The sequence below is a fragment of the Gadus chalcogrammus genome, chromosome 14 (genome assembly GCF_026213295.1).
Source record: "Gadus chalcogrammus isolate NIFS_2021 chromosome 14, NIFS_Gcha_1.0, whole genome shotgun sequence".
Classification (NCBI taxonomy): Eukaryota; Metazoa; Chordata; class Actinopteri; order Gadiformes; family Gadidae; genus Gadus; species Gadus chalcogrammus.
In genome coordinates, this window is record NC_079425.1 from 17,833,916 (window position 1) to 17,849,043 (window position 15,128).

Consider the following 15,128-nt stretch of genomic DNA (forward strand, 5'->3'; position numbering starts at 1 on the left):
CAAAAGTTAAGACAGAAATAAAGATAAATATGCAAATGTATGTGTTGAACTATTTGCCAGTATATTTTAATTATAATTTTTTTATACTGGATTCTTCCATCGAAAAACATATTTGATATGAAACCAAACAGAGGAACCCTGAGTTTGAAAGGAATGCTGTAACTTATTCTAGTGGTCTGCCTCAAGCGCTTACAAGTTGAACAGAAATGCTATCAGATCTGAGAGAGTCCTTGGAGAAAGTCCTGAAGAAATTAACACTTTAATTTACTTTTGAGAGCATACAACAGGTCAGAATAAACATGTAGAACCAGACTGGTCAGTTAATTTTCTTTTGATATTGCACCTATTTATAATTTTGACATGGCACATGGAAGAAAAAATTACATTGGTTCTAAAACCATTGATATATTCCTTTCACTACATGTACATTCCACATGAAATGACAGGAATGTATTAATGGTTTTTAGAACCAATGTTTTTTTTTCATGTTCTACATTGTAGAACATGCATGTGCATCTTTAGAAGGGGGCAATATTTCTTTACTAAAACATTTTATTTGAGCTATATAACAAGTCAAACAATGAGGTCACCCAAACATTCAATGTTTTTTAATAACGAAAAAGCTTTGTACATCAATTACAAGTCCAACTTAAAGTTGGCAAGAGTTTCACAGGAATAAAACAACAAAGCTTCAGACACTCAATCTCATATAATCCAATGAACAAGACGGAAACATGTTTAACTTGAAGCCCTTGCTGCTAATCAATGAACTTCTAGTCTGCTCGGTGCTGACCAAGTTCTGCTGTACTTGTGTGCAACACAAGTAATAATTTGTTCTGTATAAGGCTAGAATAACAGTATAAGAAGACTCAACCTATAACTGTTCCACAGAGCAAGTGACTAATGATCAACAAAATCCAGATAGACTCATATCAATCTGGTAATCTACATTTGAATGAGAATGATGTTTCACATTCAAATGTAGAAAGCCAATTCAACCAGATGACAATGGGCATGCTTAAGGGTCCTAATAGGGAAGTGTTTCTCATGGAGATGTCCATGCAGTCCCGTGGCCCGGCACGTTCAGGTCCCTTTACGAGGACGATTGCAGTTTAAAACACAACAAACTCTTTATTTCTTCGATTCAGAACGTTATTTCAGGTGTCTAGTGTAGTGGCCTAGCAAATCCAATACTGGCTTCTACAATTCAGATTGAGAACCAATCCCCGCCACTTGTAACAGTATAAAAAATAAAATAAATACATACTGTACATGTATTTCCACTTGATGTCACTATGTCAAACCAGTTGCCTTGTCGGAAAAACATGGAAGGATGGTGCTAGAAATGGCTACCAATAGTTCTTCATGCAAAATGTTTACAAGCCTTAGGTGTTGCACTATTGCTATGCAATTCCGTCTGAAATATTAAATTTGGCAAAATATAAAAACATTTCACTAAATATGTTGAAGAAAGGCTATATTTTTACTTACCTAACATTATCTGGGTATATTGTTATCATGGCATTATATACTTAAACATTCATTAAACATTTGTTGTCTTTGGCTTGCAAAAGTACACTTTGGTATCCATAGAACTACATGTAGGCAATATTATACTCTCTACAACCGAAATATACTTATCACAATTAAGTATCTGTTCAAGTTGTAGTAGTCATATTAAACCCTATTTACTAAGACCAATATAAGAGATAGTTGGCAATAATGTTGGAGGAACAGGGAAGTTATGGACCAAAACAAACTTTGGAGCTTAAAACAAGGTTTAACGATAAGAATATCTTGTCACTTTAAAGATATCCCGGGGGTAAGTCATCTCATCTGAGTTTGTTAAAAGTACTACTGGTACTTTTATTTGACCTTTTCTATGATGTCTAAGGCCAGGCACACGCCTTCAGAATAGCCTTCAGATCTTGTAAAACCTGAACAAATGAGGGGTTTTAAATGAAGGGTTGAGGACTCAGATCCAAACAGACGGGTTTACACTGAACCCCAGGCAGAGCAGGGAGAGGGAGCACAGAGATGAGCATGGATGAGGATGATCTAATAAGAGGATCAATGCCAGTCAATTTGTACTCCCACTGGCTGTTAAGGATTGTTCTGATGCCACTACATTATACATAGATGCTTGTGGTTAGGGCTGGAGCCACCTTCTGCACATACAGACGCATTGGTGAAGATCAGGTTTCTAGAGCTGCTTGGACTACAGAGTATAGAGAGTGTTAAGACAGAGGCTACATTGAGGGAGCAATGCTAATTAAATGGGTTAAAAATGGCATACAGTTTAGTTTGGCGAGGTAATGAAATGTGGCACACAAAAAACATACAGGCAAATAGATGGCAGTTTTTTGTTGGAACATTTGTTTGAAAAGCAACAGCATCATTTTGGATACATCTCTGAAAACACAACATTTTAAATATACAGTGGTTGTATACCTTTTGAAGTTATACATGACAACAATCCATCCCTCCGCCCAGGCACAGGTTCATATTTGGGGCTTGATTGAAGGTAAGCCCCTCCCCACCGGCCCTGGTCACATGTGTCCCTGGCCCTGCTGGGTGGTCCTCTGCTCCAGACAGCCACACACCCACATAGACACTACCTCCGTGCTGCCGTCGTTGTACTGCACCATGAAGGAGTGATCCTGCATAAGAGCATTACACAGGCGTCATGTGATTCCAAAGGTCAACTTGCCTAAACAGATATGAATCGTTATCACAAAGCCCTCGTGGGTTTAATCGTCTTTTAAAATATACTGAATTGACTCTGAAAGGGTTAGTAGTCATATACTGAATGAACAATAAAATCCTTCATGAATAAAATCCATTTGACATAAAATCCTTTTTACTATTTAGTAAAATAGTTTTTGTAATCTCTACATTTCTTTTGGAGTGCTGTTAGTTATTATTGTAAGTTTGCGCTACTGTCGTTAAAGTCCTCTTAAAGGCTTTCCACTCAAATTAGGTGGAATTGCCAGCCTGAGGCGAGTGATTTTGGTAGCAGGCAACATGAGAACGGGTACATCATTTGAGAAGACAAGATTTCCCTGCCATAAACTACACAGACGTTCCATTAATCACCATTCAGTCAAAGTGTCATGTTAGAACACTGCCTGACATTACTGAAGTTTTATCTCGGAAAACAACATGATTTTGCTCAGCTGATGAAAGAAAGTATATCAAATGGGAGTCAGACCAAGTTTTTCTGTAATAATGCTAAAAAAATTAATAAAACAATATCTTAATAAAACAAGGCAATGTCAAGATAGAAAATTGGATGACCACATTCTCAATCCCCTGCAAACCAAGGAAAACTGGAATTAGGTCACTTTTACAACCATGCCTGAGTCCATGCACCAAATCACCAACATATGTTCAGCTCTTGTTTCCATTCCACAGAAGAGCAAGAACAAGGCAGTTGGACTTTAAACCAAGATGTCCAATGTTACCCAAAGCGGCTCAATAGCCGACCCGGGCGGTTTCCCCAGACCTAAATCTGTTCTCATCTGGTCAAAGATCAGGAGGTCAACGGGTGAAAGAGGCTATAAATGAGACACGTCAAACTGAGTCCGACCCATGAATTCCATTTATCCCGCGCCCCGGGAACAATTAGATAAACAGCATTGCACCGGGGCCTCTGTGAATGGACTTGTCGGTACTGATTTTGATGACGGGTGCGCATCATATTGAAGAGACAGCATCCTGGCAAACCGCTCACATGGAGCACAGGCCCGACTAAAAGATTAAGTAGGAGAAGAAGACACCGCGGGCAGAGATACTTGGTCTCAGAGGCCTGTTCGGTCTGGGGCACATGGTCAGGTTAGTCAGTGACTCGTACTTAACATTACTACATCGGCGTAGCCTCCTCATTTTCAAGACATTCATCCAATTTGCAGTGTTGTAGTTGTTGTTATGATGACACATCTTATCCCAAACCACAAGATGCTTAGATACTTTTGAATGGTACATTTTTCGGGAGGGCAGGGGAAATTGATTCCAGTCACAATGTCCCAATCCTACAAGCTTTGTTGAAAGAAGTAGGGCAGTGTGAACGTTCTCCTTAGGCAGTGGCATCAAACGCCAACATGCTCACCTACAGCCTTTGCAGAGCGTACAGGGTCATGATGGAAGGTGAGAACATATTTAAACAGAAGCAATAGGCAATAATTACATACAACAAACCGAAAAAAAAAAACAGACCGACATTACATCTTGAAAATAGCTGGTCAACACTGCATATGCCTATGGTGCTTACGCAGTATTTTGACAACGGATTTGCTTCTACAGTGTATGAGCTGCTCACAGTTAGCCGGCAGATGAGTTTTACATAGTTTAGTAGAGGATGCTAACACACTCCCCTGAGTTCTACTGCTGTCCAGACTGTGGACATGGTGAAGGACTGAGGGGAACCCCATCAATCCTAGTGTCCTTCTAATGTGCAGCTGGGGTTAACACAGTCTGAGGTTAATTACTCTCATATTAGTACGTGTGTGTGTGTGTGTGTCAGTCTAAGCGGGTTGGAGTGGACGCTCCTGGGTGCTGCGATGTGCTGGATACCCATCTCATCAATCATTCCCCCTTGCCTCCAACTGTGTGTGTGTGTGTGTGTGTGTGTGTGTGTGTGTGTGTGTGTGTGTGTGTGTGTGTGTGTGTGTGTGTGTGTGTGTGTGTGTGTGTGTTGGGGGTAAAGAGGTGAGTCCAGAGTGATGTCTTTAATAACCAGCTCCGCGGCGCAGCTCCAGAAGCTAACCCTGACAGACTGAATGTGTCTGATGGCATTTGACCTGGTTAAGAGTGCGTGGTTTTGCTTTGTCCTCTTACCGGACAAACACGCACACGCACACAAACCCGTCCCCCGCGTACACACGCATGTGTGTTCATGCATGTATGCATGCACACTTGTTATCTTTTTTCCATGGCGCACGCTACAGGCACACAGGCCTGCTGTGGCCACAAACATTCAGTGGAGCGGGTGCAGACGAGACAGGAGGGCTCTTAGGTGGCGGGGGGACGGCTTCACCTCACACCGTTCTGATGGAAGTCGCCGTCGTCGCTACGGTGACGAGGGCGATGTCATGGTGGGGGGAGGATTTGTTTAAAGGTACGGCTGCATTAATCACCAGTCCGGCCACATCAAAATGACATAATCACCTGAATGTAGCGCTTGAATAATATTCATTATATGAAAAAAAAAAAAAAAAAGGAGGCTCAAAACCCAGGGGAAATTCAGCCCAACTCTTTAATTGTTTGGCGCTCTTGATGGGCCTTTTTAATCGAAGATTAATTCATGCAATTTTAAATAACTCTGCATATGATTAATAACCAGGGAAGAAATTAAAAGGACTTTGAGGCAATTACAACCGGAGAGTGGTCATCACCTCATTAGAGCAGCGTCGGACGCAACCCGCTCACCGGGCCGGCGTGCGAGAGGAGAGGGTCTGGGTGGGAGAGAGAGACCGAGGGAGGTCAATAGCCAAACTAGGCCCTTGACCTTGTGCGTGTTAATCAGTAGCGGCCATTATAAACTAGGTAAGCAGGTGTGTGTGGGTTTGAGCAGATGCCTTAAGTCTTAAAGTAGTAATACATGTTAGACTTTACATCTCGTCGAGTCACCAGACTTTCCTGTTTTTCTATGCATGTAGTGATTACTAAACGCCAAATACAAAGCTGTTTTCTAAAGTCAACATAAATATGTGTTGTTGTTATGTACAAATGTGAAATATTTTACCAAATCAAACCATTACCAAATGATAGACGCTGTGCTGTTAACGAGCAGGCTCTGTTGATGAAAATAAAATGACTGACCATTTCCTTTTTATTCTGTGGGGAACAGGTGAACTGCAAAAGCTCCATGCAAGAGTTTGTGGAAGAGAGGTCCATCACACAGACCCCTTGATTGCAAACCCCCTTCCAGGCAAAAGAAGACCATTAACCAGAAATAGTTCAGCAAGTCAGGGATGCAATGCCGTCCTCTCTGTATTTTAAGCACTAAGTAACTTCCTCTCGCAGAATATGTGCTTGTGTCAAAAATGTGTGTATTTCTGTTTACCCAGTTGTGTTGAGCCAGTGTCTAGAACCAAACATTACAACTTGTACGTATGATTTGGACGGTGCGAAAGACGAAAAATGATTTTGTGGTGCAACCGCTCAGGATTCCTCTCTACAGGCACAATGCGCCCGTCTGTGTATTGTGTGTTGTGTGCACATGCATGTGTGTATATTGTGTGAATTGTGTGTGCGCGTGTGTATCATGTACGGAGTGTGTGTGCATCATGAATTATGTGCACATGTGTGTGTGTCATGCAGTTTGGGAGTGTGTATTATGTATTGTGCGCGTGTGAGTGTGTGCGTACACGTGTGTATGTGTGTGTGTGGTGGCGTGAAGAGGTCGCAGCGAGACGCAGGATGAGCAGGGGGTTCTTTGTAAGAGGCAGAGGGACTCATCTGGTTCCTCTGGGGCTGGGGAGTGTGTGAATGTGTGTACGTGTGCATATGAATAGGAGAGGGGGGAGGCGCTGCGTTAACAAAGGTGCTAAAAGGATGTGTTGAAGGCCGCTGGACGGGGGGATAGGGGACAGGCAGGGGGAGGGGGGGGGGGGGGGGGGGGGGGGGGACAGGACGGACATGTCCATCAAATCCCAATCACAAAACGGAAAATTTAGCACACACACAGACACAGACACAGACACACACACACACACACACACACACACACACACACACACACACACACACACACACACACACACACACACACACACACACACACAATTAGATAATGCACATACTGCCATAACCCCGCTGTTTGGAAGCCATTTTGTCTTGTGCTGCCACGAGTAGATGAAACATGACAGCCCGTCCCGAGTCAAACTCCAAGGCTCGGGTGGTGTGGATCAGCACACAGCGGCCAGCAGCCCTGCGGTCCTGGGAGCAGGCCAATGGAAAGTCTCCCTCACAGACCAACGTCATGTTAGCCTCTGATGACAGGATAGGGTGTCCCCATGATGAAAGATGCATTAGCGTCACCGGCGGAAACAAACGCACCGTCACTTTCATATGACACGGATCATCGTGCCGCGTCTTTGAGACCAAGGAGAGGCGGGAGAACGGGAGCGAGCAAGAAGGACGCCAGTGCCTTGTCCTGAGTGGTGCCGACAGCCCACTGCCTGTGGCCCAGAGGCTGACGTCGTGTTCGGTAGGTATCAGGAGTCACCTCCAGTCATCCACCATGAGGTCAAGGCTACGTAACGCTAGCTAGCGTGACTAAAGGCTCGTAGCCACTACAACAAGACGTTCCCGTAATGTAGCCTTTCTCCAAATGGTTGTTTTCAGTTCATAGAATATATATACATTTCAAATGCGGGAAAACTGACAAGGTTGTCACAGTCAACACCTTGGTTTTATATTAAAGATTTTGAATTGATTTGATTTGATAGAGAACAGATGGAAGTTCCAGCAGACAGAGCACCCTATGCTCATACTTTCATGAATTAATCTGCTTGTCAGCACAAACCAAGAAACCCCTCCCAAAAAATAGGCCCAAAGTTTTCCTTTATGTTGGTGTCATTGCATTTAGCTTAACCTGAGCCTGGTAAGCCATTTAAAACCAGATCAGAAAATCCTTTAGCATCAGCTTGTAACCCTTATTGTGTCTCATGTCCGTGACGAAGCCCATCAACGGCAGACGAACAATACGATTGTCGTCGGGGTTCTCAGCGGACGCGGGAAGCGCGACTAATAGGATCAGAACCCAGATGACGATAACAACGGCAATAAAAAGGCGCACCAATGATTAGAGAAACCGCATGTTAAGAGCTGATGCGCAAACAAGGGCTTAGATATCGTGTGTTGAAGGTGAGAGGGAGGGGGGGGGGGGGGGTAGGCTCATAAAATAACATAATTTGCCCAATACCGAACACGAGCATGCGTTCTTTTTAAAGCATTGCTATTCAGGAGTAGGCAGATGAAAGAGAGAAAAAACTCCCCATCAAATGAAGGCAATTCAGTAGCAAAGGGTGGAATGGGTGGAGGGGGGGAGAGAGGTAGAGGGAGACTGAGACAGAGAGAGAGGTGTATATACACACCGTCTCCAGCTGTGTCTAGCTGCATTACCATACAGATAGAATAGGTACAGACTTTTAATATGTACACGAGATACTGAAGAGGGAAGGAGGGAAGAGGGGGTGAAATGAAGAGAGCTGAGGAGGAGGTGGTAAAGAGGGAAAGACAGTCTGGAGTTGCACAGACAGATACCCATGACCTTATCTCATCAACCCATCATGGGAAGAGAGGGAAGAGGAGGACAAAGAGGAAAAATAAGGGATTGTGGGCAGAAAAAGGAACAGAGCGGAGGAAGCCAATAGGGAAATACATTATTAAGAAGAAGGATTATGAGGCAGGTAACAGTTCTCTTTATATAGGGTTTTGTACGCATCTGCGTCTTTCTCTCACAAACGCAGCCCTTCTCTCAGTCTCTCTGTGGAGTTGGCTGACGCTAGCTGTGGTTCTGATACACAAGCCAGGATGCGTCGCAGCTCTTAAAAGGTGGCCGGTGCAAATGACCATGGCCACTCTGGGCTGGGGCCACTCTGGTAGAAGCCTCGCTCATCTTACACAGCATATACCTTTGTAGGCCGATCTCACACCTGCACACATTAATTCAAATGGCCTTCTTTTGTATTGAATTCAATGAACTGTAGTTGAAGCAGGACTCTTACCGCAAGGTCTCTGTCAGCCCTTTCCCAACCATACAATTCATACTCACAGCATTCTTTACTGATGTCCCCATTCAAAAAAACAACCTGCTCCATCTTTCTGTACATACACAATTGCACGTACCGTAAGGGTACTGATTTAATAGAAATCACGCTTGATGGGAATCCTTAATGGAATGCATGATTAGAACCACCCTGCTTGTACAGGGATTCAGAACTCTTCGTCCTTCTGGATTCCATTTGATGGTTTGAAAGGGAGGCTGGATGGAACTTACCATGAGCTTATTTGGGGCAGGACGCTCTTTGGGGTTTCGCCTCATGCTGGGAGAGGAGAAAGAAAAATACATAAACAAGCTCCATTGAAAAAAGGATCTGAAAAGCAGAACAGGTCGGTTTCTTTTGTACCAATGTGCATGTTAGTGAAACATATATTTTTCCGATGACATGGAGGCATTTATTCGAGGAGTGGGGCTTGAGACAACTGTGCCCTTCAAAGCAGTGCAACTGAAGTAACAAGGCCTTGACCTCCAGTAACCTAAACAAACTGTCTACCAGGTTTCAAGTGTGCGTGAGTGTGTGTGTGTCAGTCTGTCCACGACGGTGTGTAAGTATATGTGGTCTCTGTGTCATAACGACCTACATATAGGGGACTATGAGGGATTAGCTGGAAGCCCTTCAGGAGCTAGTCATGTTACTGGGTGATGTATCACAGCATACTGGGGGGCGGCTGTGGCCCACTAAGAATAGCTGGGGAGCAGGTTCCGACCGAGCCCCTGTGTGGAGCCGGGCCAGGCCGCGGTGCGCTGGCGTACCTGCTCAGGCTGTCCTGAGAGAGAGGTGCCCTTCATGAGTAAATAAGGCGGCCATGTGAAATAAACAACAGCTGGCGCAGCCCGTGCCAAGCCATGCACCGCATACACATTCAAATCTGCACACACACACACACACACACAAACGATATGCTTGTGTATTTATTATTGTTTGTTTTACGGTGTAGGTCACTTGGGACTAACCATTCAAGGCAAAAAGGTGGATTAACCATTGCCTTTGTTCTGTCGAACTAAAGAAAACAGTTCACACTGAATAGCTTTTATATCCATTTTGACCAGCACTGAATATTACAGCCATCATAAAAGCATATGATCGCAAACCACAGGGCCATTAACACACAATAGTCAAACACACACACACGGGCACCGCGCACACTCACACACAGCACTGCATACGCACCACTGAGTGATATAGTGTACAAACTCCTCGCTGAATTGGTCCACGGGCAGCACCGGAGGATCCTGAAGTTCAGAACAGGAGAGCAGAAGAACAACACAAGAAGGTCAGAAAGAGTTTTCAGAATTACTTACGCAACCCATGGTAGCATTGTCAACCCCAGTTAACCCCATTTTTTTTAAAAACATCACCATGTTCTAATAAAAAAATACCGAACAAATAATTTCACTTGTCTCCATTTTTTTAATCAAGAAAGACCGACCTTCATAAGTGGATAAAAAACACGCGAGATAATATTCTAGCACCTCCTTGGTTAAGGAAATGCACCTGAACCTATTGTTGAGGACACAACAGGCCAGGACTAAATAATTACTATTACAACATGGATATACAAGTAGGGTTGTGTGTGTGTGTGTGTGTGTGTGTGTGTGTGTGTGTGTGTGTGTGTGTGTGTGTGTGTGTGTGTGTGTGTGTGTGTGTGTGTGTGTGTGTGTGTGTGTGTGTGTGTGTGTGTGTGTGTGTGTGTGGTGGGGGGGGGGGGGGGGGGGGGGGGGAAGGGACCGAAAGTGAGATGTTTGGCCATCACAGTTCCCAGAAGGATAGATACAAAATGTAACGATTATATTTGGCAATAGGAAAAAGAAACAGCCTTGGGTTTTATTTGCAGCAGTAACCGTTTTGGTCATTAACTAAGAGGTTGGCGATGAAGGTTTATTGTTATTTATGGGCATCAGGATTCAAAAGGATACAGAAAAGCATTTAAGATACACAGGCTATTATCCAATGAAAGTTATTAGGCCATGCACACAATGAAGATAGATTTGAAAAATAATCTCAGTTTTGGCCTCGCATTTTTGTTAAACAGAGGTTTTCAGTGACGCTGACATCACTGCAGGGCAGAGAGCAAAGAAAACACTGCATTTTCATTTTGACGTTGTTCAGACATCGCCAGTCAGCTAAAGAGGTCAGGGCTGGCAAAATGTCGTGGCAAGAAATGGCGAAAAGGCCATTTTCATGTGGATGGACAGTTTTAAATAATCATCTATTGTGGTGTAGAACTCCGAAGGCTGGTCCTAGACATAATTTAGAGTCACTAAAAGCCATGGCTCTCTGGACTGAAAAACAGCACAACATGCACCTGGCGACATGTGATTCTGTTTAATACAGATACAAGAGAGACAAGAGATAAGACAGTTGACATTGCACTTTGAAAAGCAGGTGCCACGCCAGCTTTCTGAATTTGACTGACAGTTCTTTGACTGCGGCAATCAGTGTACAATATAAATCCCTGTGGGGGGACGTGCCACGTCTGGCCTGTAGGGGGAGTATGGGCATGTTGGGAGCGCACTGGATCTGCGGGGGGGGGGGTGGGTCTGATTGCGAGCAATCGGACCAATCAAGAATGTGTATTAACATGCCTGCTTTGACTCGTAGTAGGAGAAATGGGGAGCAGAGAGAGAGAGGCGATCGCTACCCAAGAATGCCAGGAACACACCCTGTAACCGCTTGGAGCGGAGTAGAATTTACGTTTAACGACCCCTGGTTTGCTGGACTGCCGGGCGATCGCACCAGAGATCGCCAGGAACGCACCCCGGGACCGTGTTGGAGCGGAGTTAGAATTTGTGTTGTGTTGAACTGCTGGGGACTGAAATAAACAGTCTGTGGATTACAAACACAAACCCGGTGTCCAAGCGCTCAGTGACTCGTTACAATCACTTATTCACCTATTGTCTGATGTCATGAATATATAGATGGCCTAAAAAATGCAGAGATTCTTCACACCATAAAAGTTTAGAAAACAAGCTATGAGCATCAATTAGGTAACATAAAAAATAAAAGGAAAAGTGGGAAGCCTGAATACCTGGTTGAACCTGTCATCTTATCACAAGGCTACACATTCTATGGCTCGGAATAAAGTTTTTATTAGAATTCACATTCCATCTTCATTGGGAACTCAAATCTTAGAGCCATTTCAATGTGGGGACTTTAGTCCAATAATGAGGAGGGAAAATATCGTGTTTTGACAAGGTCTCCCAGGAACTTTTAATTGACTTGGGAACCACTGTCATAAATAAAATCTGATGACAATGTGTACAATACCAGTTCAAAGGGGACATTGATGTGAAAACCCTGGATTCCCAAGGACGAGTTACATTCTGTTTTTTTTGTTGCAGCAGCAGTCCCCTGTCTAAAGGGCATTGCCGTGGAGTGTTAATCGACAGCCAACATGACCTCCGACTGCCTCTGCTAACGGCTTGAATTCTGTCTCCTTGGGTCAAGACATCTAGTGATTCCAAAGGGAAGTAAAACGAAGGGAAACGGCTATAGACTCAAAAGGTACGGCCAACAAAAGGTGCTGCTGCACACCACTCAACCTCTGCAACGTTGCAGAAAGCCAATTAGCAGAACTCAAGGAGAGATATGTGAGAAGTTATCACAGTCTTTCGGTAAACCCGCGGTGATGGAAGGAGTCTATTGTGCTACAGCCACGTGAGAAAGTTCCACGGATCTTTTAAAAAGTTTCTGCATGAATGGCAGAGCCGAGCCAAAGAGTCTTGTGTGTGTGTGTGTGAGTGAGACATTGTGCAAAAGGCAACCGATATATCCTATTAAATATATATCCTAGCTGGATGTATCAGCACATACACAGTGTGTGTGTTTCTCTCTCTCTGTTTCTCTGCGTGTGTGTCTCTCTCTCTCTGTGTCTCTCTCTGTGTGTGTGTGTGTGTGTGTGTGTGTGTGTGTGTGTGTGTGTGTGTGTGTGTGTGTGTGTGTGTGTGTGTGTGTGTGTGTGTGTGTGTGTGTGTGTGTGTGTGTGTGTGTGTGTGTGTGTAAACCTGCAGATGGACATCAGATTGTTTGCACATTATGGACACGTAAGACCTCTTGCAAAAAAACAGAGAGGGTAGTCTGTGAGTACAAAGAGGTGAATTAAATGTCTGTTTTATTGAGGATGCTGGTGCATCTAATGGTAATGTCTCCATGGCCAACTGAACCACTCTGTGTATGGGTAAAGGTGTGGTCATATGTGAGTGGCTTGTGGCATTGGCTGTTTGAATACATTGTCTGCCATTGCCCCAGAGCACAGCCACCTTAACCACCTACTCCCTTCCTTTGTCCTCTATCCATTCATGGATCCGGCTTTCTCTGAAACCTTCTATTACTCCTGTTTTCTCTGCTTCGGTCCTCATCAGTCTGGTAAAATATAAATGTCTGAGATATAGGATGTAATATTTCCCACTAAATGCCATCTGCTGGATGAAATAAAACCAACAAGGGTTGTCTTTAGGGATGTCCCGATCCAGCTTTTTGCACATCCGATCCGATACCGATATTGTAGCTTTTGGCATCGGCCGATACCGATACCGGCCGATACCGATACCGGCCGATCCAAGCATGTATTAAAGATTAAAGATATTTACTTATTTTGTTGTACTACTCATGTTGAAAAGGGTTTTACTCTTAAGAACAACTAGCCAACTTAATTAGGTTAGTTTGAATAATCCACAATAGTTGGTAATGAGAAGCTGACCTGTTTATTCAGGGTTAAATAAACACAAAATAGACAAAATAATAAATAGTCAAATTACCACACACACACTGAATTGGCATCAGTGCTCTGTTCTTGAACAACAAGAGTGTAAACAATATTGTAAACAATATAACATTATATATAAAAGCAACACACACAAAAGCTGAGTAGAAAATAGTCAAATTACCACACACACAGTGAGCGCTAGGTGTGCTGAACAACGCGGACCGGATTTGGGGGGAAAAGCTGAAAAAAACTGGAATGGATTACCTACATTGGTGCGCTAAACACGGACCGGAGTTTTGAAAACAAACTGGATCGGGAGTCCGGATCGGGATTTTCCCGTGCAGGCCGATCCGATATTGATATGCATTTTTTTTGCTAAAATCTGCGGCCGATCCGATCGAAATATCGGATCGGGACATCCCTAGTTGTCTTACTGGTACAATGGCCAAAGAACCATTGAAAACAGCCGCACAAAATGTGTTAACTTTTGTGATTTGAGATTTGAAAAAAGTTAAGCTGAAGGAGAATCGGACTCCAGTGATCCGGAATAACAGCGAGGACAATTTATATAGTTGAAAGGATTTTTGGGACCCTTTCCTTTGATGCCTTCCTTTGATGCCTTACCAACGAGAGGCGTGTGATGAATGCATATATATTTAATCATACGCAATAAAGTGCAATAAATCTCTATATGTCGATTTATTTCCATTTTAAAACATCTACATATATGGACATTTTAACACAATTGTTGTTACATAGACCACATGCTTGTGCCCACAGGTGGTAATGTATGCAATGAAAATATCAAAATAGAGAACCAAGCGCTTCAAAAGACACGGGCACAATGGCTGGAGATCAGCAGCACAGTGGAACTGAAGCGCAGTGCCGGGGTATACAAGCTCTTTACATTACCAGCCCTGCTGAGCTATTAAAAACACCTCTGGGCAGTGTTCCCCGTTTCTTAATGCTCCGATCAGCGGGCGCCGGCAAAGCGTGATGCATGCACCTATTTAAATTAACAATGGAATGGGCTCCTTCTAATCTAGCTGTGCTTCAGAAGGCCCTCGCTAGATTAGCAATATATCATAGCGCAAGCACAGGCGCCTGGGTACCACACGCGCAAACACTCAGAATCGCCCTCCAGCGCTACGAGCTGCATGCATCACTGTACACACCGTTTAGAGGGAGAGCACCAAACAATTTCCACCCAGTGGGATATGGTAAATGTGCATGCACACCCGCACGCATGAACACACAGACACACACACACACACACACACGGTTGGAGGCATCAGCTAAGGGGGTCAATTCAGACAGTATTCTTCCAGCCCATGGAATATTTGCAGACATTTTGTTAGAACCAGGGTTTGAACACACATGCAGATGCGCACACACACGCACACACACCCACACCCACACACACTCATGCATGTATTCATATCTCCAGCTGAGCTAAACGCTAGTGCTGCTTTGATGTGGCGGCGGCCGGCTGAGCAAAGAGGAGCGTGGCGGATGAAAGCCGCCCGTCAATGGCCTCCATTTTGAGACCTGTGCGACGAGGCTACAAGTAAATATACATGTCATTGGCACGAGGCAATTATTAGGCTAAATGAGATCAGTAATTACAGGCTTGA

General features: G+C 44.0%; 1 protein-coding gene across 1 annotated transcript in view; it reads right to left on the reverse strand.

The window, feature by feature from the left end:
• Positions 1–569: 569 nt before the first annotated feature.
• map2k5 (mitogen-activated protein kinase kinase 5) overlaps positions 570–15,128 on the reverse strand; it is a 50,790-nt gene continuing 36,231 nt past the window's right edge. Inside the window, exons 20-22 of the mRNA XM_056607313.1 lie at positions 9,960–10,021; positions 9,005–9,050; positions 570–2,660 (exon numbers count right to left, since the gene is read on the reverse strand). Coding sequence (XP_056463288.1) covers positions 2,550–2,660; positions 9,005–9,050; positions 9,960–10,021 — 219 coding nt within the window. The 3' untranslated portion in view covers positions 570–2,549. The remainder of the gene's footprint in view (positions 2,661–9,004; positions 9,051–9,959; positions 10,022–15,128) is intronic.